Source organism: Colius striatus, chromosome 4 (genome assembly GCF_028858725.1).
Source record: "Colius striatus isolate bColStr4 chromosome 4, bColStr4.1.hap1, whole genome shotgun sequence".
Lineage (NCBI taxonomy): Eukaryota > Metazoa > Chordata > Aves > Coliiformes > Coliidae > Colius > Colius striatus.
Window position 1 is genome coordinate 3,409,314 of NC_084762.1, and position 26,692 is coordinate 3,436,005.

The 26,692-nt window shown below is 47.4% G+C and overlaps 1 protein-coding gene across 3 annotated transcripts in view; it reads right to left on the minus strand.

Annotated features, from left to right (window-relative positions):
- Positions 1-26,637, minus strand: part of E2F3 (E2F transcription factor 3) — a 41,692-nt gene extending 15,055 nt beyond the window's left edge. For 2 of the 3 annotated variants that reach the window (XM_061994899.1, XM_061994898.1), the window contains exon 1: positions 26,320-26,637. In XM_061994899.1, the coding sequence (XP_061850883.1) occupies positions 26,320-26,637 (318 nt within the window). Of the gene's footprint in view, positions 1-25,703; positions 25,748-26,319 lie in introns of those variants that run through there. The other variant, XM_061994900.1, reaches the window with a different exon arrangement.
- Positions 26,638-26,692: the final 55 nt, after the last annotated feature.

The following is a 26,692-nucleotide window of genomic DNA, read 5'->3' on the forward strand; positions in this document are numbered from 1 at the left end:
CTGGTTGAATTCCTGGCCAGATGTTACACGTCACTCAGCAAGTGCCCTCTTCCCCTTCCTGTTTTAACTTCAAACCTGATATGATGCAGGGCTGAAGCTGAAATTGAACAAATACACTTCTTCCCTGACTTACAGACCAACGACTTTCTAATGCCTTTGCCTTTGCACTAGAGATCCTGGGTAACTCACAGTTTCTCCCACCCATCTCCAAAATCATTCATAGTGCTTTCTGCTGTCATGTTTCCCTTCAGAACTCTCAAAATGTGTTGAGCGATCAGTAGAATCAGTGACCCTTTTAAGGGAAATAAACACCTTGATTTGAATAACTGATTTCTGCTACAGTCCTCAATTTGCTGTTTGTACAAATTGGTGGTGTCGTTATTGGCATGGTCTGATCAGCAGGAGCACACAGAATCTCCTGACACAACACGTGGGACCTGCTAAGAAGTAACAAGCCAAAGGGCACCTGCACAAAGCATCACAGTGATGGGGTGGAGTAAGAAACACAGGGACTGAGAACTTTTCAGCGACACTGAGCAAAACTTGAGCACTATAACCAGAAGTCAAGTCTCTCAGGGGCGCTGGGAAAGGGTCACGCAAGGAAAGAGCTAAAGCCTCAAACTGATACATCCTGCAAGAGATGAACAGGAAAGCATCCTATTGAGCTGAACCAGACTCTAGCCAACCCCTTGGTGGAGGCATAAAAACGTGGCATCAACTGGTTTGACTCAATTCTCTCTTCCAATACTATGAGCAGTTCCTGATATAGATACAACTACAGATCCATTCTTCAGTGCAGACCACTAAAAACAGGCATCACCTCAGCTGCTATGTAGTTATAACCTTTTACCTCCAGTTCCTTTTTGTTTAAAATGATAGCTACCTCAGTTAATGTCAGAGGCAAACCCACAAGAATGTCTCCATAACACTTGTGTTGGTAAGGAAATAGTTTTAGAACTCCTAGGATAAGCTAAGCATTTTCAAGTAGGCAGCACCTCAGGCAACTTCACTTGGCAGGGATTAGCTTTTGAGGGGAGGTTGGAGGCAGGTATGATTACAGAAGACTAGAAAAAGAGCAAATGAGGTTTCCATGGATTGAGAAAAAGGGGTGGGAAAAGTACAAATGGGCAATTATAGCTCATTCCCATAATGGGCTGGTTTGACCTCACAGATGCCTGGGCCTAACAGGTCCTTGTCATCACCTCTTCTCCTGCATCCTCCTTCCATACCTGTGCTCTCTCTGCTCAGGTCTTCATCAGACCCCACAGGGAGCTGGCTCAAGGGGTCACAAGGTAGTCTCCCTCCAAAGCAGAAGTGAGTTTTCTGCCAGATGATCCCCTGGGGGTGACTTGTCAGCCCCGAGAGCTGCTGAGCAGGAGCAGAAGGACACCCCATGGCCCTTGGAGCACCGGTGTGGCACACGAGTGGCTTGGCTCTTGTGCCACGCAACAATCATCTTCAGGGCTTGGAGAAAGAAACTGAGACCAAAACGACAGTCAGAGTGTTACTCTGGAAGGGCACAACAGAGCCAAGTGCAAAGCATCAGGTAACAGCCAGCACGGGGTTCTGTCAAGACAGCAGAGACGGAAGGGCTGTGGTGGGGGGCTGCCAGCACCAGCTTTTGAAGACTGCACCATGTCCAACCAAAGCCTCATTTTTTTATGAGGCTTGTACTTCTAAGCTTGAGGGCAGAAGCAATAAAATGTTCTCTAATTCTTTCCAATGATAAAACCATAGAGCAGAACTTTGCCAAGCTATGTGCGCTGAGATGTCTGTCTCAGCTTTATTACTGGATGCAAGAGACAGACCTCAGAAAACCTTCTGAAAACCTTTTGTCTGAAATATTCCTGCACCCATTAGGCTTTAGCAGGCACATAAGATTTGACAGAAGGATGATGAGCTGGGCATATTCCGTTCCCTCAACATCTCAAACTGACAACCACTTGGAAAAGTGTAGTCAGTACATTTTTGTTATAAACATCAAGAGCCAAATTCCATTTCAAACTGCAAGCACCACAGCTCTTGGGCCTGCCCAGGCTACACACATGCCATCTCCTGAGAGATCCCATCCAGGATGAGACACATCCAAATCCCCTGCTCCCCTGGCTGGCAGTCAGGGTATATTACAGCAGCACTCTGATGTAAATACAAAAGGGATAAAAGTTAAACTCAGAAGGAGAGCACGAATAACCTGGGATAAAGCCTAGTGACACGGGGACAGAAGATAAAATAACTTACTCCAAAAAATAACAGTATGAGGAGCTGGAAAGAAACTCCAATTGAGGGTTGACTGGACAGGAAAAATAAGAAGATTGGAAATGACCAAACATAGCAAGGAATAAATGGTGTGTATTAAGTGATAACTGATGGTGGCCTAAGCAGCAAGCCAGAGAAACACGTCTCAGTGCTCAGCTGCGTCTCCATCAGTGTCTCTGCACAAGGACTCAGCAAGGGCAGATGACTAAGCCTGCCATAGCCTCTAGAAGATATTGCAATTGGTAGGGGCAGATAAAATGGCAGCATTTCTGTATGTCACCACAATGCTGATATTACCAGGGAGGGGATACGAGCCCATCCAGACAGCACAGATAAATGCCGACCGCAGCGAGGGAAGCTGTGGCTCAGGCGCTTTTACCAATCAACACGTGATTTCCACAGGCTTGGTTTCAAAACTAAGCACTCACTTAAAAAGGCTGTGCATTTCCAACATGCCCCATGGAACAAAGTCTGGTATGTGGAGAGCCCCGAGTGCCTGCCAGAAGGCTGCACCCAGCTGAGAGCATGGCAAACACAACGACCTGCACCAGGAGAGGCCAAAAAGTGGGGAGAGGTGCAAAGGGGAAAGCAGAGGAGCTCTCAGCAAGGAAGGGGCTGAGCTCTGCAGGTAATAAGCCAAGAAACACCCAGAAAGATGCAGAAGAACCATCAGAGTTCCTGCCTTTGGACCCCTACTGACAACTCCTCAGTTCATCCCTATTTCTTTTGAGCAACAAGGAGATCAAGTTGCAGTTCAAACTCCTGGAAGGGAGAGGGATTTCAGGTAATAAGCCAAGAAACACCCAGAAAGATGCAGAAGAACCATCAGAGTTCCTGCCTTTGGACCCCCACTGACAACTCCTCAGTTCATCCCTATTTCTTTTGAGCAACAAGGAGATCAAGTTGCAGTTCAAACTCCTGGAAGGGAGAGGGATTTCAGTTTTCCATGAAGAAAGTGGTCTGCACACAGGTACAATAATGTGTATCACACCACTCAGAAACCACAGTTAATTCTCACTGTACAAAACCATTAAAAAGAGGCTTAAGAAAAGGGTAGGAAGATAAATAGCTAGAAATTTCCATGTCAAAGGCAGTAGATGAAGTATGTCCTTAAAAGCAGACTTCTAAAACTCCTCTCAACTCTTCCTAAAAATATTGCTTCTCTGTGGAAAGTACACATTCCCCTGCTACCCCAACACAGAGGAGCAAGAGCAAGTGAAAACAGGACCTGAGAATTAAGTTTTACCCATGGCCCATTCATTAGACTGAGGTAAAAGCACATGAAAAGATACACAAAAATAGCACCCTGAACATTGAATACATTGTACAACCAGCACAAGGAAGAACAGGAGTCTGAAATATCACTACTTGTTAGTCAGGATCATTAGTTGAGTGACAAGCAGTTGGTATTTAAAGTAACATTGAAAGAAGCGTTTTAAAGCAAACGAAAACACGGCTTACAGAAATCTTCCTGATCGACCTGCTGCAACACAAAAGCCCTGAGTTTTCTTCTCAGAAAATGGCAATTGTATTAAGAAGAGAACAAAAAAAAATCCTTCCCATTATACCAATTTGTATTTCATAAACTATCATTTTATTTTGCAGCTTATCAGGCATCAGCTCATTATAGTTCCGACTGAGGGAAGCTTAGTTCCTATATTGAAATGATTCTTTCAGCTGCCGTCAAATTGTTTGTTTCTAATGGAGATGAAAAGAAAATCCCCTCTGTAGGCCTTACCTGGAGTTACAATTCAGTGACAGGCACCTCAAATTACCAAATTAAACCACGTTCTCATCATCTCCAGACCCTCTTCATTAGGTGTTTGTCCCCGAGAGCTGAAAGCTGATAGTATTACTCTGGTGAAGTTTCTTTCAAGGACTATATAAGCCATCCTATTTCCATCAATTTTCCACTTTCACAGTTCCCTCAGAAGTATCAGAAGTGCCCAGGAAGCCACAAACTGTAAGTGCTTAAATATCAAACCATAAGACTAAGTAGCAGATTCTTGCTTGAAGGTAGGACCCAAGCCAGAGGAACGTAGGGATGACTTTTCGCTTCTCAGGTCGAACATCCAGCCAGAAGCGATGTGTCATGAGTGCCTCCCAATCACTACTGCAGAACCTCACACAACACCAGGCTTAACACCCACTGAAAGGAATACATTAGCTTCCAGGCATGCTCAACAGTTGTTGTTGCCTTACCCCAGTGTGGCACTTCACACTTCTCATCTTGGTTTTGCTTGAACAGAAGAACATTTTCAACTGCTTTTCAATGCAACACCATGAGCTGAACCACAGAGAGCAAGGAAAGATGGGGATTTCTTCTGAGCCCCAGGGCAAGTGGTTTCTACTGAAGGAGGATTATGATCTTAAAGTTCTAGTTTCCTTTGATTTTCACCCTGGTATCTTGTGGGGAGCTGACCTGCCAGAAGGTCAGAGTATCTCACAGTCACCACTGCTAATGTAACTCTGATGCTGGGGTAGTTCAACATTTGATGTTATTCAGTGTCATTAGGGCTACCAAGATGATAAGGGGACTGAGGCACCTCTCTGGAAAGGAAAGGCTGTGAGCCTGGGGGTTGTTTAGTCTGGACTGAGGGGAGACCTCACCAATGCTGATCAATACCTAAAGCGTAGCTGTCAAGAGAATGGGGCCAGTCTTTGTTCTGTGGTGGCCAGTGACAGGACAAGGCGTAATGAGCTCAGGCTGGAACACAAGGAGAAACTCCTTTGGTGCTGAGATGAAGGAGCCTTGGCCAGGGCTGCCCGAGGAGGGTGTGAGGGCTCCTTCTCAGGAGGTTTCCAAACCCAGCTGGACACATTCCTGTGCCCCCTGAGCAATGGGAGCCTGATTTAGCAGGGGGTTGGGCTGGATGAGCTCTGGAGGTCCCTTTCCAACCTCCACCATTCTGTGGGGATTCTGTGATTCCGTTTTCCGCTCAGTCTACTTGGATGCCATGGGCTCAGCCTATGTCTCATCGCTTTCATTTAGCATAGCATCCATTGCTAAAACATGCAGCTTATCTTATTCTCCCACACTAATGCAGCACTTGCTGTTTCCTTTGCACTAGAAGGGGAAGGACATTACAAGAGTTGTGCAAGAAATAAACCAAAGCATAAGCCACGTTTTGGGCCTCAAACCAACAGAATTGCACCTATACTGCATAGGAAATGAATCATCCGAGATCTTTCTCTTGCAATCTTTTCCACCAAACGTGAAACAATTACTTCTTACTGGAAGTAATGGCTTTGCACTCGATGAAGCTCGAAGGCTCCGGTTACCACTTCATGTTGAAATGTGACAAGTTATTTTCAGGAAACTGCACCCAGTTTTCACCTCAACTGCTCAACTGCCCACGGTGAGGAGCAGAGGTGTCCCTGAGCTGCCCTGAAAACGGCTCTGTGCACCAGCTACTCCCTCATCCCAAGGCTGAGCTGCACCTGCCTGGGCAAGGTGAAAGCTCTGGCGACAACAGTTCCACCAAACATACTGATAAATGGCCAAGACTCACATGTAGAAGCACAGACAGAACAACCAGCTTCTGGCAGGTCTGTCTGCAGGTGTTTTGGGATGGCTGAGTGGCAGAGGACACTTTCCTTGGCACTGCCTGGGAAACATGGCCAGGGCCATGGTGGCAAAGCCAGCCTGGCCACCAGCCAGCAGGCCTTAACGCCAGCCTGGGCCTACAAACTGATGTCAAAGCCACTGGCTATTCACCAACCGCCGTTCCCAAAGATACCGCTTAGCAAGGCTGCTGCCTCCAGAGCAAAGCTCAGGGGGTTTCAGTTGCAGTTCACATCAGTAATTTCTCACCACAGACATCCTTTGAAGAAAACAAGACTGTCATGAGACGGGCCTGACGCTGAACCGTCAAACTGATGGCGAGCAGGGAGGGGCAGGGGGCGAGCAGAACGTGAGAAACACTTCTTGGTGTAATTTCTGCCTATGGCATCCGTATGGGACAATTATATAGACACAGATTCACTTTTAACATTACCCATCAAGAGCAAAGTAAGCAAATAGTGGTTTAATTCCTAGGGTGTGTGACAGAACACCAAGTGCCTACAGAGCTTCTTGAAGTGTTCCAGCCCTTGGGAGGCTTTCAGCCTCCTGACCACTAAGCCTAAACCTCACCTGGACCAAGGGAAATAATGTTTTAAGGTTGGTCCCAAAGAAAAATCATCACAAGGCAGTCAGTCCTAGAGATTATTTTGTCTTTTGTATTTAAGGACTATTTTTAAAAGTACTCTTTTAAAAGTCATTAACTTCCAAATAAGAACGTGATGGGATTAGTTCCACTGAGTAGCTTCCACTCTGTGTGTGGAAATTAGCACAGCTCCTTAAAAAAGCAACACTTTCAAACTGTCAATTGTCTGCCAACTTGTCTACTAAACAAATGAGCCCTAGGAGGGTGGAGGGAGGACACTAAAGGAGCTGGAGAATAGGATAGGATGAGCTTACCTGGAGGGAATTCCAGTAAAGGCCATGAAATATGAGATACACAAGTTAATAACTGAAGTAGTAGTATACTAGGCATATATATTGACATAAGAATAGGGAGAAGAGTTATATTCTACATGTTCTGTAAGTGAGGAATAAGATAAAACTCTCTAGGAAGATGTAATGAATAAGTACATAGTGAAAGGGAAGGAGGAGCACTTGCAAAACAACACCGTAACGATGCAAGATTGGGCTTGCATCACAAATTTTGCTCCCTAAATCGCCAGCCCAAGCCACAGTATCTCAAGTTTTGTTTTCCTTGGATACAGAACATGGACAAGAAAGGCCAGCATCTGCAGAATTCCACCCATGAAGTTTCTGCAGCTCACGTTTTCTTGCCTGCACAGGTCCACAGTTGGAGATTTCCCACCCTGGCACCTCAAACCTTCCTGCGCTCCCCAGAAATACCCACACTGAGTTAGACCAGGGCATCGCTTGGCTTACTGACAGGCAACTCACTGGCAACCAACTACATCATGCATGCTTCCAAAAATCCATGACAAAGAGGATCTGCATGCAAGTACTTCAGAAACCACGGCAGAACACTACAAACTGGTTTTGAGCACTGAGAGGCATGTGAATGGCAGTGTCGGTTATTCCCTCCCCAAAGGAGGACAATCTGTTCTTAAATAATAAAGGCAACACCAATCTCAGCTCCATATTTTCAATACACTGCCTGAGGTAGGATGGTTCTTAAGTCTCACTACTTGTTCAGTTAATGTAATTGGTTATGTGAAGCCAGATCTGAAGCAGGAAAACCTTTTATTCCTAAGTACTTCCTTAACTTGGTTCCATAGTGCCACACAAGCATAAAAAAAAAAAGTAGTAAATGTACTTTGAATCTATCTAAGGTGATAAAAATATTACATGGATTCCAAAGGACACTGTGAAAGCTGACAAAAAACTCCCAGGAGACAAGCAGACCCAGGTGAGGTGCAATGATTTGCACTTGGAGTCAGACAATGAGAAATAACAGTCCTAAGCTTTTACTGTAAGTCGTTAGCAATGTTAAGCCATCTCGGAGCTAAGCAGAGGAAGAGATTGGGATGTACTTTAAGAATCTGTAACACGAGAAAGTTAAGCAAGCATACAGCCATCAGAAAGGATCATGAACACAGTTGCTCCCACCAAAAAGCAGGCAAATGCATTTGCTGACCTCAAGGCTGTTCAGAGATGAAGTTGCAGGGAGTAACTCTGCAGAGAAGCTAGAGTGCAAAACATTCAGTCTGTCAAAACTTGGAAGGATTAACTCATTATTATTTCTCCCCACTTAAAAAAGGTCTAATTTCCACTTCGAGTTGGCATTGGTTTGGCTCTCAGTCATGCTCAAGTCCAACAATGTAACAAGTCTTGTAACAGCAGAGTCACCTTCAGTGAGTGGTTGAGGTTGGGAAGGACTTCTGGAGATCCTCTAGTCCTGCTCAAAGTGGGGGCAACTGTCCCCAGTTGGATTCTGAAATTCCCTAGTGAAGGAGACTCCACAACTGAAGAGACCTATTCCAGCCCTGGAGCATCCTCGCTATAAAATCTTATGCTCAAGTAGAATTTCTTGTATTTCAGTTTGTGCCCATTGCCTTCTGTCCTGTCACTGCCCACCACTGCGAGGAATCATTTAGGTTTGAAAAGACCTTTAAGATCAAGTCTGCTTAGTCTTCTTCACTCCCTCCTGCAAACTCAACAGTCCCAGCTCTCTCAGACTCTCCTTGAGTATCAGATGCTCTGAGGCCTTGACACTTTCATTACCCTTTACTGGACCTGCTCCAGTAGATGTCTAGTAGTGTGAACCCTAGAACTAGATGCAACATATCAGATGTGTATCACCAGGGCCCATCATCGAGCTATTCCTCTCCCAAGACAGGACTCTGCACTTCCCTCCACTAAACTTTACCAGGTTCCTGGCAGCCCATTTCTCCATCCCATCAAGACCCCTCTGGATAGCAGTACAACCATCAGCTACATCAACCACTGTATCTTGTAGATCAGTGAAATAACCTCTTACTATTAATTTCATAAGCAAAATATTGCTTGAGTAAATTGTCCAGGAGAGCATTTCTTAGAGACCTCAAATAATTTCTGCTGCTGTGTTTAACTTCATCACCTCTTCTCAACATTTTCCCTTTTACAAGCACTAGCACTGAATCCCTTACGTCATTTTAAGTAGTAGCTGCAGCAAAACCATTCAAGTGAGGCAAAAGCAACCCCTTTCCTGTTTCTTTGTGTTGCACATGCCAGGATGGGATCCTTGGTGCCGTTGCTCCTCCGCATCGCACTGGAAGCTGCCGTGCAGTTGCTTGCCCACTCCTGACTTCTGAGAAGTGCTGCTCACCAGGATACAGGCCCCCTTTCATGAGGCATAGCTTGCATTCCCTGCTCCCTGGCACACAGCTTTGCCTTTGGCTGTATTAAAGATGCAGTGTGTGTGAATGTGCCTACAGAGCGAGCTGTGAGAGCTCCATTATCATTTACTATTCTGCTACCAATTACTATCAGTAACAGGTTTGGGGTGGGTTTTTTTGCTTACTTCTGGGACAACGATGAAAGCACTCCATAGTATTGGGATTAATGCAAATACTCACTGGAAGCAATCAAAGGGACCCTTTTCCTGTCACTTAGCCAATTTTTAATCCAATGCCATACCAACAGCTACTTTTTCTTTTCTACATAAAAAAATCTAAGTGTTCCACAAAATTAAACATATTCCCTATCAGCCTCATTCACATGTTGGACAGCTACATCTTTGTTATCTTTTAGCTTTTGGCTAGTGGGGAAGAAAGGCAGGGAAAGAAGAAGGGTGAACATGAGAAGAGGTAGCTGTTGGGTATCACTGGCAAACGTTTTAGGGAACACCACAAGCACCTTTAGTAGTGCTGTAAATTGCAGGCTGCTTACACCCTGCAGAAAGAGTTACTTCAAGACTGTTGGACATTCTGAGTTTTAGGGAAGCTTTATGGATGCAGAACGAGACTGGAAGAGGAGAACATTAGCAGAAATGTAGGAGAGACAGTATAGAGGATGAAAGCAGAAACTTGGGTGCTTATTCACGAGATGTAAATTCTATTAATTGCAGACTTCAGAGAAAGCCCCTCTGGCTTCCTGCACTCCTGCCTTCCCCCTCTTTCCCTTTCTTCCACCTGCCTTGCTGTATACCCATGCAGTTATTAGCACTATCCAGTAGGCAATGGACAGTTAAATGGGATTTTTCCCAAAAGCCTGTAGAAGCCTTCCATGGAATCTATCACCTATTAAAGCCTGCACAAAAAATTCCTTTCTTTAAATAGATTCTTTTCTCTTCAAAATTACCTGCTCCTGGCTCCTTGCACAAGTGTACCTGAATCGGTTCAGAAGACAAATGACCCCATGATTTAATGTGCCTCCTTCACAAAAACCATAACTTTCTCTCTTATGATGAGGACACCTTGATCCTTTCCATTTTCAAATGCAGTCCCGCTCATGAGTCATCTTTCCCTCCTCTCTCACACACACACACTTTTCAGTCTCTCCTCTTCTTTTTATCCTTTTCCTCGCTTTAGTAAAAGCTGTAGGTAGGGCAAACTAAAATAGCAAGTTTCACAACTGGACATGAGACATCCTTAAATTTAGATCAAATGAGCCCTTCTAAAGTACACGGGATCCTTCCAGGCAGACAGGTTTATAAAAGCTACATATAATTATGGAAAGGAATAGGATCAAAAATAGCCTGTGTATGATGGCCTTTCTCAGTGGTATATGGATAGGAAGGAGGACAGCCTTATTCTCTTTGCAGGAGGAGCAAGGGTAAGGCAACTCGGAGCAGCTCCCACCAGCCTGTAGGCTTCCTAGATTGCTGAAAAGTCGAAGTGTGGCAGGTTCTCAACAACAACAATATTCATTTTCTACACTAATTGCTTTCCTAACTTCAATTTTAAACTATACCAAACTGTAAAGCCAAGATTACCCAGGTAAAACTTGACTAGATTTCACTATCAGCCAGCAAGTTCTTACCCAATGTAAAGCAAAGGCACTTGAAAGACAATCTTGGAAGAAACCTGCTTTGCCAGTCAGCAGTTTGCCTTGGAAGAATCAAACTCAAAAACCTGTCATCTTGCCTTGACATCTAGAACTTCTACCCTTTCAACAGGCAACAAGAGTCTTCTTACTCCCGAGTTCCCTCCCACGCTTCGCGCTGGCAGGAAGCCCTCGCGCACTCCACGTGGACTTGGAACAAGCTCCGTGGCGTGGCCCTGCGCTTTCCACAGCTCACTGGAAAGTTCGTGTCCACTTCAGGTAAATAAGTTTTATTGAATTAAATACAAGAGGGTAAATATGGCAGAGTTCCTTGTGTAAATAGGAGTTCCAAAGTAAATAGGAAGGCTACACAGGTTTCACATTTTACTATCCTGCGAGTGTTTTCAGTGCACAACGGTGCTAAAGAAAGTACAGGGAGAAAGATGGAAACTTTGGCAGCTGCTGTGAGGAGAGCTGAGGCTTCTGGCAGTGGGCAGCGTGTGGAAGGACTGAGAGACAAACACATCTGAAGTTTTTTGTTGAACAAAGCAACAGATTAAAGCACTCTTATCTCACACCCCTGTTAGTTGTCAGCCGTCTCCAGAGTGAGTTAGCACTGCGCTAGTTGAGTTTGTATGGGGAAGTTTCCTCACAACCACAATGGTATGTCTCCTTTTGAGCTAAAGATGAAATTTGGCCATGTATTTTGGTTACCAAGGAAAAATTCTGCAGTGGCATGGAATAAGCAGAGCCCTGGGTGCTCTCACCCCCACACAAGCTGGCTTCACCTCTCCACTCGAGGGGCAGAAAGGAGACTTTGCTATGAGCACAGTCATGAAACTCAACTTTCCTTGCATTGTTACCACTGATGTGGCCAGAAGCTCTAGGAGCCTTCCCATGTTTGTAACCCATGCAAGATAAGCCTCTTGGCCTCTATAGAGGGGGAAAAAAGCACCATTCCAGTTGCTTTCTCCAGGGATTCTGTGACCTCTAGTGCAAGACCAAACATCTTTACCTTCGTCTGTTAAGAATGTCACGTTCCAGCCCTGCTCAGAGCAACTGCACCAGTCAAAGCAGCACAGTCTTTCCATAGGAGACAGAGTTCCTGATAGTGAGGATTTTGGAGGTGGCCTCCTGGAGTGCAAGTTCACCTTACATACATAACTTCTAGGCACAAATTACATGTATATCTTCACCATAATTTAATTCAGCATAGCCTGGGAGCTTCGGTCAGGGACTGGAAGCAGAGTGCACAAGGCACAGCGCAAACACATTGCTGAGAAAATGCACATTCTCCCTTTAACCAGCTGTGGAATTCCTCTGCAAATTGAGAATGTTTTTCAGTCATATTTTCTTCTCCACAGCCCCTGAACTCCCCCCAAAGCCTTTAAAAGCTGAAAACTGGAGATGGGGAGAGTGTGCAAGATCCCTTCAGCCCTTGGGCAGTGGCACAGGCAGCTGCCTGTGCTCAGGAACCTAGCAGTAATAGCACAAAAGCTGCCCATTTCTTTACAAAGCCACCTGTTATGTTCTCATTATGTGCAGCTTCAGCCATGTCTAGGAGATGCTCAGGTCACACAGGCAACCTGCAAGTCAGGAGAGTATGAGGACGTAGGGTGCAGCCCCTGCCTGGCTGCCAAGAGCTCCCTGGGATGAAAACTAATCACTCAGTGTTAGCTTTCAGCTGGAGATGGTCCGTACAAGGGCAGGCAGCAGGACCACATGAGCGGGGACGGAGGGCAGCATGACCCTGCTGGTGGATCATTGTACGCTGGCTGTGAAACCACATCCCCAAAGCGTGTCCCAGGATGGTGCCAGGAGATCCCCTCTGCCACAAGAAGCACTCCTGGTGGCACACATCCGATCCTAAACTCTTTTTCTTTCTACCCTAGCAGGCAATTTTGCCTATGAGAGGATTACACTTCACTCTGAGAACATGCAGATAGCAAGGAGGAGGATATTTTAGCTTCCAAGATGAACAGCCACTCCTGTGCTGCTGAACCAAACAGATCACACATGTTGGTCCAGGGCACACCAGGGAGGAGCAACAGGAAGATCTCTGTCCCTCATCCTCACTTAGATACCTGTCACAACAGGATTGCTCTCTGTTTCAGTCCCCACATGAAGCTAGCGACTAGCTAGCTCAACGTGGTATTTCATCCTCTTCTATGCCTCACCATCTCCAGAAATACTGAAGTTTACCAAGCAGCACAACCATTTAATAGTAGTACATGACCACTGAGTTTAATAGGCTGAAAGCAAGCCTTGTTCCATCTACCCCAAAAGAGCATCCTCTAAGAGCAACAAGGAAGAAACTAACCATCAGTCAGGAACGTTATCACTCTCCTCTCACAGCCAGAGCCCCATCCATCAGACACGCTGCGGAAAACGAGGAGAACAAAGCCAATCAAATACTACCACCTTTCTTCCTCTCTGTTATTGCCTCTCCTAAGATTGACCACATTTGTGGTTGAAGGCAGGGAGTCCAACTTCCTACGAGCGGAGTCGTTAGGGTTCCAGATTTCCACTGTGGTCAGGCCGTATCGCGGCTCTGGGAAGCCGTGTTGGCGCGTGCTCAAACCGCCGGCCTCGCTCGCCAAGGTGGAGAAACTCCATGCTGAGGCTGGGAAAGGTTCTTACCCAAAGCACCTCGCTGGCCTGCCTTATTAAACATCTTAACATTGAGCTTAAACCTTAAAAAAAAAACCACACACCCCACTTTGTTGAAATTGGTGGTTCTGATAGCTGTGTTCCCCAGGGCTCAGTGGTGGGGCCTGTTCTGTTTCACATCTTTAGCAATTATATGGATGAGGGGACTGAGTCAGTTTGCAGGTGACACCAAGCTGGGAAGGAGCATAGATCTGTGTGAGGGCAGGAGGGCTCTTCAGAGAGTCCTGGCCAGGCTGCAGCCATAAGCCGAGGGCAACTGTAGGACGTTTAACAAGGCCAAGTACCAGGTCCTGCACTTGGGCCACACCAACCCCATGAAACACTACAGGCTGGGGCAGAGGGGCTGGAGGGCTGCCCAGAGGTGTGTTGGTGGATAACAGCTGAACATGAGCCAGCACTGTGTCCAGGTGGGCAAAAAGGCCAATGACATCATGGCTTGTATCAGAAATAGTGTGACCAGATTGTGCCCCTGTGCTGGGCCACGGTGAGGCCACAGCTTGAGGGCTGTGTTCAGTGTTGGGACCCTCACTCACTGCCAGAGGGACACTGAGGGGCTGCAGCATGACCAGAGCCGGGCAGTGGAGCTGGGGAAGGGGCACAAGGAGCACAAGGGTGCTGGGGAGGGGCTGAGGGTGTTCAGCCTAGAGGAGGCTGCAGGAGACCTCACTCTTGGCAACTCCCTGACAGGAGGCTGTAGCAAGGTAGGGGTCAGTATCTTCTCCCAAATAACAAGTGACAAGAAAAGAGGAAATGGCCTCAAGTTGCACCAGGAGAGATCTAGATTGGAATTGAGAAGAACTTCTTCCCTGAGAGGGTTGTCACCCCTGTGCCAGGCTGCCCAGGGAGGTGGGGGAGACCCCATCCCTGAAGTCATTGCAAAGCCGTGGAGCTGGGGTGCTGAGGGACATGGCCTGGTGGTGGGCTTCGCAGGGTGAGGTTAGTAATCACGCTCAATCATCTTAAAGGTCTTTTCATACTGAAACAATTACATAATTCCGTGATAAAACACTTAGCTAGATATATGATAGCAATTCACAGATGCCTATGGCTTTCTCTCAAGGAGATTCTTCCTTTCTCAACTGCCAGTTGAGCTGAGTTTGGGGGCTGCTTTTCACAGCCTGTGACAATCGAGCTCTTCAAACAGCTGGGAAAGCCACATTTCTCCCCTTCAGATGAATTACTTGCAACAGAGAGAATGGCTGCCTGGTACAACAGAGCCTGCTTCCCACCCTTGGAGGAAGCAGGGAACCGCGTTCAAAATGGCACTGAGGCCACAAAAAGTGCTGAAGGAGAGTCGAGAGAACAAAAGCTAGTCAAATCTGAAGGGGGAAGTAAAAAGGCTGAAATTCTGGTCCTTTCTTACTGAACAATTAGAAAACTCCTGATGCACTTTGAAGCAGAAATTCTTGATTTTGGGCTTAAACAGAGTTCTTCAGTGTCTGCATTGCAGGTGAGAGCAATCACTTTTTCTTTTGCTTGCTCTAATTACTAATATGATTATTCTACAGGACTGAGAGAGAGGAGGGAGATGGTAATCACCCTTATAAAACTCTATAAGGGCAAAGAAGTGAATGCATCTTACTTTTCCTAGCAACCCTCTTTCCTAATTCTGAAGCAAATAAATCACACTAAGGATAGTATCCTGAACATATGGCTTTCTCTGAATAAAGGGAATTTGCCTGCCTACAAGCTTGCTTTTCTTTTCTTTCTCTCTCTCTCTCTCTTTTTTATTTAATTAACTGTCAGTCTCTGGAATCCCCTACACATTCCCCTTCACAGCAAAGTGGGTTTCCATCCCCCTCCCAACCTACAAAAAAGAAAAGCTTTCTAAGTATTAACTTCTTTCTGTCCACAGCAGGACGTACCTAAGCTTAATACGTAGCCAACAGCAAGCAACTTGTTCAACTACTGTTGCATTCCCTTCCCACATATTCAGCAGAAGCATGATGTTACCAAGACATTGTGAAAAAGGGAAGGACTCCATCAGCACCCCAAGGGCAGCAGCAATGTGAAGAACAGCTTTCGAGGATGGGTCACAAGCAAATGACATCGGAGGCCTCCAAATCTTGCACTTTTCCTTACCACCTGTAAACACCTACACAAAGCACACAGCTCCAAGCACAGCAGCTCATAGGATGTGGTGTATTTTGCCCTTTCCTTCCCAGTGCACAAGACACACGCATGGTGTGGACTTTGAATGCTCCCCAGGCTTTCTTGTAGGGCCTGGAGGGTTCTGACTTGTGAAGCGGTTGTTGCGAGGGCCCCGAGAAGAGGGAAACACCCCGTGAAGTTCCTCACTCTCTTGCCTGCAATCCAAGAAGGCAGCTGGTGGTAGCACGTGGAAGACGGTCACAGAGAAGTCTGCCAACAGGAATGAAAGAATAGCAAGGATGCCAAAAGGCAGTGGTCTGCTTTTTCCTTTAAGTAACGAATAAAAACAAGCAAGGAAAAAACGTGACTAGCAATTGAAATCAGAAAGGAGATTGAAGAGGTTTTGTAGCAAGAAGCGTGAAGCAAAGTCATCCCCAAAGCCACCTGAATTTCTCTGTATCACACACAGCTTCCCGTGTTCGTTTGTGTCATCTTCGCGGTGTCGGTTTTCGAGAGAACAATTCTCAGCTCAGCACGACAGAGCAGCGATACCAACGGGCAGGCAGGCAGCACATTAGCATGTTATAAATAAACTGCTAATTTGAGTGGGGGGGAAAAAATAATCATCAAGGCAGCTCTTACGACTAAGAGCCAGAGAGAGAAAATGAGCAACTTGCTTATGCTTTCAGGACATTGTGTCGTACAGAAAGAGCTTTTTCTAACCCCCAGCTCCCGAGGGAATAAAAAGAATAAGCCCAATGAAATAGCCACTGTCAAGACAAAGCAGGTGGTGCAAAATGCTATGATAATTTTTAAAGCCCTCCCTGCCCCCATCTCAAGTAGCAAGTTGTCTTTTCCACCAGCTGAAGAAGTCTGTGCTTAAAAAGAGTACTACAGCAGAGTTGTCAAGTTTTGGCTTCCTCTCGCGCGACTCACGGTTTTACATAACCCCCAAGAGTCATTTTTAGGCTACAGATACCACACAGCCACATAAAGGGGGGTAAAAAAAAAAGGAGAGTGAAGTGCAGAACTATTATACAGCAATTTGGATCTGGGTTACTCGGAGCAGCTCGATAAAAAGCCTTACCATGAAAAGTCAGACTTCATTCTGCTGAGGCGACGCACTGGATTGTTTGTGCTGGCGATAGCCCCGATCGCCACCCTCCCTGGGTTCCCTTCCCGCCCCGGCCCCTGCCTGCAAGGACAGATAACGTCCCGCCACAGCGCGGCTGCCACCTCGGGGTATTATTTCTGTGCCCCTCCAGCACTGTCACTCCGCACCAGCGTGCCACTTACTAAGCATTATTATTAAAATACACCACCAAAAAAATGTCTGTGGATATCTGTGTTCGCCACGAGCGAGGATAATGGCCTCATTGCAAGAGCCCTGATAAAAGGCCCAACAAGACAGCTTTCAGATATGGCCACACAAAAGCCTTCTGTGAGAGCTGTAGCCAACATCGATTCCCGCTATGCGAAGACATGAGACGGAGTGTGAAGCAGCTTACTGTACAGGGACAAAACACCGACTGTCAATGTGTGGCACCAACGCTGCCTAAAAAACACAACGCTGGCAACAAAAGCACACCAGCATATATACATGGTAATTGCCATTTAATTCCAGAGTTAGAGGCACAAGAAAACAAGTACTGAAGGCACTATTAGGTTACTTGCACCACTCAAGGCATTTTAATTCTACATAATTCCATTTCTGGCGCCTCTGGTTGGAAAAATGACTTGAAAACCAGCAGATGTTAAAAAAGCCCAAGCAGAGACTGAAGGAAAGCCCAAGTTTCTATTATAGGAAAAGTCAGAGAAGGCAGCAAATCCTTGTTCCTTATAGCATGTCTTCTCCAACACATGGTAGGCAACTCAATAAACACAGCCAACCATTTCACCTATGGTGAAAGACAAAATCCTTTCTGTACATCATTTTATATATTCTATTGTGTGGCACAGTCAAGGTTGGGCAAGAGGAATACTGCAGGATGTTGATGCCCCTGAGGAGGAAAATGTGTGAAACAGTACTTAGAAAAACCCCAACTGGAATGTTGTGTCCAGTTCTGGTCCCCTCAGTTCCAGAAGGACAGGGAGCTGCTGGAGAGGGTGCAGCACAGGGCCACAGAGATGATGAAGGGAGTTCAGCATCTCCCTTGTGATGAAAGGCTGAGGGAGTTGGGGCTCTTCAGCTTGGAGAAGACTGAGGGGTGACCTCATTAATGGTTACAAATACACAAAGGGTGGTTGTCAGAAGGCTGTTCTAAGCGATGGCCAATGATAGGACAAGGGGCAATGGGTACAAGCTGCAACAGAAGAGGTTCCAAAGAAACACAAGGGAAAACTTGTTCCCTGTTGAGGTGAGCGAGCACTGGCAGGGGCTGCCCAGATGGGCTGTGGAGTCTCCTTCTCTGGAGACATTCCAACCCAGCTGGATAAGTTCCTGTGTGCCCTACTCTAGGTGGCCCTGCTCTGGCAGGGGGGTTGCACTGGATGAGCTTTCCAGGTCCCTTCAAGATTCTGGGATTCTCCTTACAGCTGTGGTAGCACCCAGAAAGCCAGAAGCCTGCTGCCAACATAAATGGACTGCACCAATATAAACGCCAGACCAAGAGGTTACTTTTTCCACTTCCAGACCCCAAATTTGCCAGATGACATCTCTTAAATGGGAATCTGGGCAGGAGGGATGTGAGCAAGTCAACATGCAAGCTTGTTTCTGAACAACATGCAAGGCAAATGTGAAAGCTAAGCTTCACAGAGAGCAATAGTAGGCTTGCCCTACACAGAAATGTATCACTCTAAAAGTTACATCTGTACTTAAAAGTGTGTAAAAAACATTAATTCCTACAGTGCAGATTCAGTGGCTTGGAGAAAGAAATTGTATCCTACTGCACTCCAGTTTTAGTAAGGTTTTGTAACTAATGAGTAGAACTAAAATTAAGAGAAAGCCACATTTGGAGAGAACTAGTAGAGCACATCAATAAGCCTGACACAACATAGGAGAATTCGACTCTTGCACTGTCACCACTGAGTCCTAAAGCTGAGGCTTTTAATGTCACCTCAATTAACAAGGAAGGAAGTTTGCCAATGAGTTTCTTCCCCCACCTCACTTCCTAGCAGAAAGTTATGCAATAGCCAACAACCTTTGAACCAGCAGCTGTACAACAACCGAAAAAAAAATCCCCCACTTCAAACTACAATGGTGTTGTACAATGCAGAAAGTCTTTCAAGAAGTTCATTAATGAAAATTACTTCTAGAATCTATGCATACATTAACCAGCACACACATACCACAGCTTGGAGCAGGAATGCTGGAGCTGAAGCAGCCAAGGCTGAACAGAACCTCCTGTTACCCAGTTACCCGATAAAATTCCTTTTTCTCCAAAAACAGTTGTTGACACGTTTTTTCTGTGAGTTTTCACAAATCTCTGCAAAACAGCTAGTGGCTTACAAAGTCTATGTGATGAAACTCTAAAATCCCATTCTAACGATACAGAAGTGAAAGCCAATAGCATGCTGCCTCATGCTTTTAACAGTGGCTTGCTCATGTAAAGCTCAAGATACCGAGGACCCAACATCTGCAACATGGAAATATCTCCTTAAAAACCAAGTCCTAGACCCTTGAAGCAGGGCACTTGAAAATGCCCTCAGCCTTAGGTAGTGGCCACTTCTTGGCCTAGGTGCAGCCACAAAGAAGTTAGAGGAAATCTCAAGTGTAGGTGCAAGGGATCAAATAAAGACTCCTTAAAATGACCAAACGGTGTTTTGGTTTTAGTTCTAGAGGTTGGATAGACAAAAGGCATACCTACCCATGGATGCAGTTGCAGAAAAGATGCCACCTGATTCTGAAAAGGTGATCTTTGCTGTTCCATCTTTCCTCCCTAGCTCAGTCAGGCCTTTGCCACATCAGCCAGAAAGCTGCGGTGCACGCACGTACAGCGGCAGCAAAGTTAGCATGTCGGCTTTCACCCCGCAACAGGTCAGGTCAGTAAGTGTTCACATTCATAAGTAGGGCAGGAGAGGCACAACATATGCCATGAAACTCAAGCAAGTCCAGAATGCAAACAACTACCAACACATTTGTGATGGAGTCATACATGTATACAAGGAAGGCTGAAATGCACCCGCACCACACGGCAGAGGCCATTTTCAGTATGCTCTGGCTTCATCAACACCAAGTCAAAGTCTTGTCTTCTCCCTTTGCAGAGCTTGCAGACAGAAATATTTACCACAGCTCACGCTGAGCCCGCAAGGCATTAAGAACTCCACCAATGCCACGAGATCCAGCGAATAGCAGCACCATCCAAGCAGACAGCATAGTACTTGAGGAGACACCCATGCCAGGCGTAGCACTTCCAAGTGTGGTTTTGGACCAGCTTACTTGAGGAAAACAGAAGTGAAATAGTTCCCTTTTAAAGATGTGATAAATTGGGCAATTTTGCCAAGTCTGTCTTCAAACAGAACTGAAATTGAAACCGAGTCCAAATACTCCATCAGCAGCACCTCAAGCACAGCAGCAGCCCCGTCCCAGAGGCACCAGCGGCCTCCCTCACGCTGCACCCGGGCTCGCAAAGGGGCTTTCTTCCCCCTGTAGCAACAAACCCAACTCTGCTCTCGAAAAACAACGCAGGAAGTGATTAACTCTACCAGCCAAAACAGAAACCTGAAGTCCAACTTAGTCATTTGTGAGGATGAAAGTTGCAACCATATACACAACGCTCCGTGCTGCCAGCGGTAAATGATATTGTCTGCAGAGACACTAAAAACCTGAAGATTTAGTTATACTAAGAGCTTTCCATCTGCTGAAGCTTCACTCTGGGCAGGGCTGGATCTAGGTGATCACCAAGGGAAGTCAGGTCTCCAATGCATCCTTAGAGGGCAGCTCCTCCACAAGCCAAGACTGAAGCCTGAGTCACCCTCCCACCCCTCCACACTGGGACCAACTCTGCCACCACAGCCATGAGCCCAGCACACATCTTCACAAGTGAAGCCTGAAGGTTTGAAAGGTCTCATACTTGAAGCCTAAGACACATTCACATCTTTGTTTCTCACTCATTTCCCTCCTTGGTGCTCTAGACAGGAGTGGGCTGGATTCCCCTCCCACACACACACCAGACCCACTGGCCTGCACAGGACAGGGGGTACAGAGAGGAACAGTGCCAACTCATTTTGCTTTTTGAAACCTTAGCCATGAGCCTTTTCCACAATAACTGGGCACACTCATTCCCTCTGTTCCACATCTCTTCGGGGACAGGTTAAGTCCTGGTGAAACAAGGTGGCTCTGAAGGAGCCTCTGGCTCTGCAACATGAGTCTACTATGTCTTCAAAACATCTCTCAAAGCTGCCATTCCCCAAAAGCTTCACAAGTGAAAACTCACAGCTAACAGACACATTTGTTTTCGAACCTATGTGGTTGTTAGTAAAATAACTTATAAAAGGTTCTTTTAACATGAATGGCCTTCATGCCATGAGAAATTGAGCCTAGCACTCCAACTTGGAGAAGACAACCAAGGGCCAAAAAGAAGGTATTATAAACTGTGCAGAGAAATATACGAGAAAATGCTTTTCCCCTAACACAATATCCAGGGTCATCCAACAACACTACAGGCATTAAGTTCAAAACAGGGAAAAATAGTGAGGCAGAAACAAAGAGGGGTTTTTTTCTTCCATACAAGATACATTAATCAGAGAGAACTTGTTGCTATGTAAGGTCAGAACTACAACTAGATTCAAACATGGGTTGAACAAAAATCACAGGCCCTTGGTAGCTATAAAACCCACTGTTAACTCCTGACCAAGGAAGTGCTCCCTCAAAGCAGGTAGGAGAAGGGCTGTCCAGCCCAAGCCCTCTTCTTGTGCTCCTTCCTCAAACGTTTGCCACAGTCGTGGTCACAGAAGTAGTGGGAGAACCTTATGTCTTGCAAAATACAGCAGTCCCTAAGTTTTTGAAATGATTGCACGTGCTCACTAATGAGCAGATTGTAAAAACTAACAGAGCAACACCAAACATACCTGGGATAAAATGAGGGGAAAGAAAAAGCCTTGAATTGCTCAAGCGGTTGAAGCAGCCTCCACAGCAGAATAAAATGGCTGTCAAGCAACCCACATGCAGCCTTTGGCAAGCAGGCTGGTGGCACGAGGGAGATACCTTCATGGCGAGGACAGAGACCAACTTCTGAAAGCCAAGGCTCAACACCACTGCATGGGAAAGCTCCTGACTCCTTCCTCCATCTCTCATCCCACCTTGGGCCATGTATGCCCAATACCTACCACATGCCAGGCCTAACGCTCACCAAACCCAGCTATTTTACCTTGCTAAAGCATCAGAAAAACAGTCTACCAGCGCAGCTGGATGCTCCCCAAGCGTGGAGGTGAGGGAAGAGTGCTGCCAGGCCAGGGGCAGGGCAAAGGAGATGAAACAGAGGTGACAGAGAAGCAAGCCTACTGCTTCCAGCAACAGTAAAGCCTTGTGGAACCCTGCCAAAAGCCCTTATCATGGTGGGGCTACCGTACTTGAGTAGTTCTGGTGCAGACGGGGCCACACCAGCATAGCCGGGCTCTGCGTGAGGATAACGGAGCTGCCATCAGCAAGCACAGCAGGCTCCAAGCCATTCCTGTACAGTTTTATTAGGATGCCTGCTTTCCACGAGATGCTTGTTGGCACAGTGAGGGCAATCGGGATTTATACTTCTTTGAACTCTCCTCGGCCAGCTGTGCCAAAGGACCATGTGGTACCTCATTGGGCTCAGAGGCAGTCTGTCGCTGGAGGAGATGGATTTAAAGCAAAGAAACTCCTCTTCAATGCTATTCAAAAAGCAAAGGCCCCTTGATTCATGCTAGCACTCGCTCCTAGGAACACAAATCGTCAGGCAAAGAAATAGGAAAACGGGTCTGAATCTGAGAGCGCCCCTGTCTTCACAAACCTTTTTACTCCTGCAGAATAAAGAAAAGCTCCTAGTCAACTGCCCAGTTCCTTTATGCAGCTTACAGGTTTTTCCTCCCATACCTTAAACCCTCCTTCAGTATGTACGTCCTGCATGGCCTGCTCCTTTACCTGACCCCTAGAAGAAAGGCCTGTGCCTTACCCACTTTTCCCCCCTTTCCAGCTGTGAGTTGCTGAGGAGGGAAGGAGGAAGAAGTGCTTTCTAAACCACTAGAAAAATGAGAGAGGTGCTAAGTATTCAGTTTGGAAATGTAAATCCTCCTGCTCCCTTCTGAAGTATTCCCAACCAGCCTCTCTGCAGCTCATGTCATCTAAAGGCCACAGGAGTTCTTTAAAGATATTCTTGTTAAGAGGATTTAGCCCCTTTTAAAAAGGACTTAACATGTGGGTGGTGTCTCCATTTAAGCATTTTCTCATGGCTAAGAAAATGGCTCTCTTCTTAAAGGCTTATCTTTATAACCCAAAGACAGTAAGAAATTCTGCACTATTTGAACTGGAAACATTTTGAGCAACTTGCCTTTAGAGCAGCCCCATTTTTAAGCACTGGGAGTTGCAAATGGTAGTGACTTTCTCACACCCAGGGAGAAAGCAACAGCAGCAAGAATGTTTTTGGAGTATATCATCAAATGTCTCCCACATCTTCAGGGGGAGATAAGTTGATTCACAAGCTCACTGCCACCAAAGCAGCATGGTGTCACTACCCCCGTGCCCTCATGCTGGCCTCCACCTTGATGGTCCCTGGCACGCACCAGACCTTCCATTAGCTGCTTCAACCTGCCTGCCCAGCAGAAATCCTTTATTTATTTGTTTTGGTAAGGGTTAATTTTCCACCCTGGGAAGCCTAAGATTCCAGAAGGGAAGAAGGGAGGTGGCGCCAGCCCCTAACCCTGCACAGGAGGGCAGGAGAAGAGGGAAAGACCACCTGCCCTGTGCAGCAGCACTGACCCCATCCCTGGAGGCTCAACCTTTCCCCAGGAGCACAAGCTGATGGTTGCTTTGCAAGGGTTAATTCTTCCTGACTGCTTGAGTTTAAGCCATGGCAGGGGTTCAGATCTGCCCAGTAACACTTTCATGTAACTCGACAGGAATGGTGAATAAGCTCCTCAAGTTTAAAGGGCATCCTGGGTGCCAGCCTCCCAGGTTAGTCCAGCCAGTTAGTGACCCTCAGCTGCAGGGACAGGTAGTGCCAGCATGAGGAGCAGGTTTTGGACAGCATCAGGACAGGGCCTTGCTAAAGATGGAACAGGATGCTAATTCCCATCACTCTGGGGCTGGAGCCTGCATGCTCTTATAGACTAGGCCCCAAGGCCTTTCCAGCACAGTTACACTTTCACAACTGTAGATAAAGTAACTAACCAATTCCCTAGGGGGGAAACAGATTACTTTTTTAAACCTTTTTTACCTTCTTACAAAGAAACTTCTTTATTTGGTGGTATAGCCAAATATCTCCCCTGAAGAGCATAAACTATAGAGCTGTACCAACCCTTTTCCAGTCATACCCTGGTTTCCATCTGGAAGCGATGGGTGTGCTACCAGTGTAGTTACATCTGTAAGCTAGAGTATTTTCATAACCCTAACCAGCACAGGTGTGCTGGCCAACTTTTAGACTTATCTCTACAGTCTTTTGCATAGCAGGGCCTGGTTTTCAGCTGGGGAGAGTCTCACACTCCACGCACTGCTTGCAACTCAACTAATCAAGTGCTAAATTTATACTGGTGCTAGTCGCCTGAGCTCACTGCCTCAACTACCCAGCATTTTCTTGCTCCTCTCACCAGTCTCTGATACCAGTTTCTCAAAAGATGCTCAGCTGGGAGCCAACCAGGAAAATATCCTCACCTCCCAGCCCCAGAAAATCCTCTAAGTTTCAGGGAAAAGGAGGTGGGAGATGGGAAACTGCCAAAGGGGTGGGTCATCTCCCCACCAAGTGCTTTGCAGAGCAGAACGAGGAGGCAGAACATTCAGATGCTTCAGCCTCACTCCCCAAAAGATGAGTCTGCAGCAAGCCAGGGAGGCTCCAAGACAGGCACTCAGGTGAAAAGGGGTGTCAGGGCAGAGAGGGACACACAGCCCCTTCCTGGCACATGCCACAGAAGGCTTATCACCCTGGGAGGGTGCCAGCCCAAGCCTGTAGATACCACCAGCCTGACCATTCTCTTCCTCCCCCATCTCACATCTCTCCTCAAAGTAAATATAGGGGCTGAGAGTATATAACAAACTTTCGTGGGGACTTATTTTTCCAGGGGGAGCACAAAACTGCCTTCCTGCTTCCAAACCTTTAAGGTGGAAAGACACTTTCCAAGGTTTTTATGGCCGGGAACTCCTCCTATTAGAGGTGAATGTTATACCCAAATTAAAAAAGTAGTAAATGCATATATAAAGGTCTGGTAGCATCCATTAAGAAGAAATTTTAGGAGTTTCCTATGACACTAATATCCCTCCTTCAAAGCCAAAAAATGCTCTGTACAGTTATTCTCCCAGAGTCATCCTGTATCATATACTCCTCCTCGTCTTCTCTTACTGCCACCTTCAAGGAATCAAATCCTTGCATAGATCACCCAAAATATTGCAAAGTGGCTTGAATCAGCTCACTTGACACCAAGCTCCATTAGGATATCCTGAAAACCAGAGGCACTGGGAAAAAAGTCAATTCTCTCTTCCAGCAAAGGCTCTTATTTAAAAAAAACCTAAACCAAAACATTTTGGGATGGGATTTGACAAACCTTGAAACTTCCATCACCAACTCAGCAACCAGCATCTGCAAAAAGCCCATGTAAAAAGCTGCTCCTGCCCACCAACTCATCTCCCAGACACACCAAGACAGGCAAAGGCTTTTCCCCAAAGTCTTCAAAAAGTACTGCACGACTGACAGCAGCATCTCATTACCTGGACCATCCCAGAATGGATGGGGGAGGGAGGGGGTTAAAATCCTTTTTGCCCTGGCAGAAACATATGGGGATGAGGTAGGAGGAAGTTTAAAGGATCTCATGATGCCAGGTGGGGGTCGTGGATGCCAGGGGTCGAGGTGGGGGCTCCCTCCCCCCCCCACGACCCTCCCCCCCGCCCCCGGCAGGGATGCCCCGCGTCCTCCCCCACTCTCCATAGAGCCCACGAGGGCCAAGCACACACCCGAAAACAAAGGAAACCCCACGAGTAAAGGAGAACAGAATTTTTTGGAGGGGTGTCGGAAATGTTAAGGGGTGTCGTATTTTAAAAGGGGGGGGTTGGGGGTCGGTGCGCGTCGCCGCCCCATGAACCACTGACCTGCTGCAGGGGCATTTCCGAGAGCGGCGGGCACCGGGGTGAGGAAGGGGAGGGGGGGCGGGGAGGGGGGGGCGGCCGTCCGGCGGTCTGTCTGTCCCAGGCCAGAGGGAGGAGGAGGAGGAGAAGAGGAGGAGGAGGAGGAGGAGGAAGCGGCGTCCCCCTCCCCGCCCGCCCCGGCTCCCAGTCACAGCCGCGGCCTCCGCGCACGTGTGCCAGACGTCACCGGCGGCTCCGGGGCTCGAAGCGGAGACACCGGCGGGGCACGGCCCGGGCCGGCCCCCCGCCCCTGGGGGGAGAAGCGGGGTCCTTGCCCATCGGCTTCTCGCTCTTTGCACACCCGTGCTGTAGGGGTTTTTTTTATTCTCCCTCCCTCCTCTTATATTTTATTTTTCCTCCCCTTTTCAATCAGACCCGGCAGCGCGGGGGGGGGGGCGGGGACGGAGGAGGCAGGAAAGTTTATTGCAACAAAGCGCTGCCTCCGCCTTTCCTGCTCTCCCCCTTCACCTCTCAACTCTGCCTCGGAGAGGGCCCGCCTCGGCGCTGATCCCCCTTCACCCTCCCGCGGGGACGGGGGTAGGGGGTGGGGGAAAAAAAACCCCAAAATCATAAAAATTACCGGGGGGCGGCCTCCGGCGAGAGCGGGCTGCAGCAGCGCCGTCCTGCCGGCGGGTCCGTGCGGGGTGCAGTACAGCGAGCTGCCGGCCGGATGGCCCCCGTCCGCCGCCGGCCCGAACGCACCGGGAGCCTGGGAAGCGGCGGTGGAGGAGGAGGAGACAACACAAGGCGTCCCCGCCGCCGCCGCGCCGGTGCTGCGGATCTGGATGAAGGTGCCGGCGGCAAAGCGGGCCGGGAAGCCGGCGGGGGCTGCTCTGGAGTCCGTGGACGGTACGGGCGGCGGCGCTGCCGGGGCCGGCGGCTGCAGTCCCCTTCTCATCCTTCCCTCCGGGTCTGTCCCCGCAGCCGCGTCTCCTCCTCCTCCTCCCCCCCGT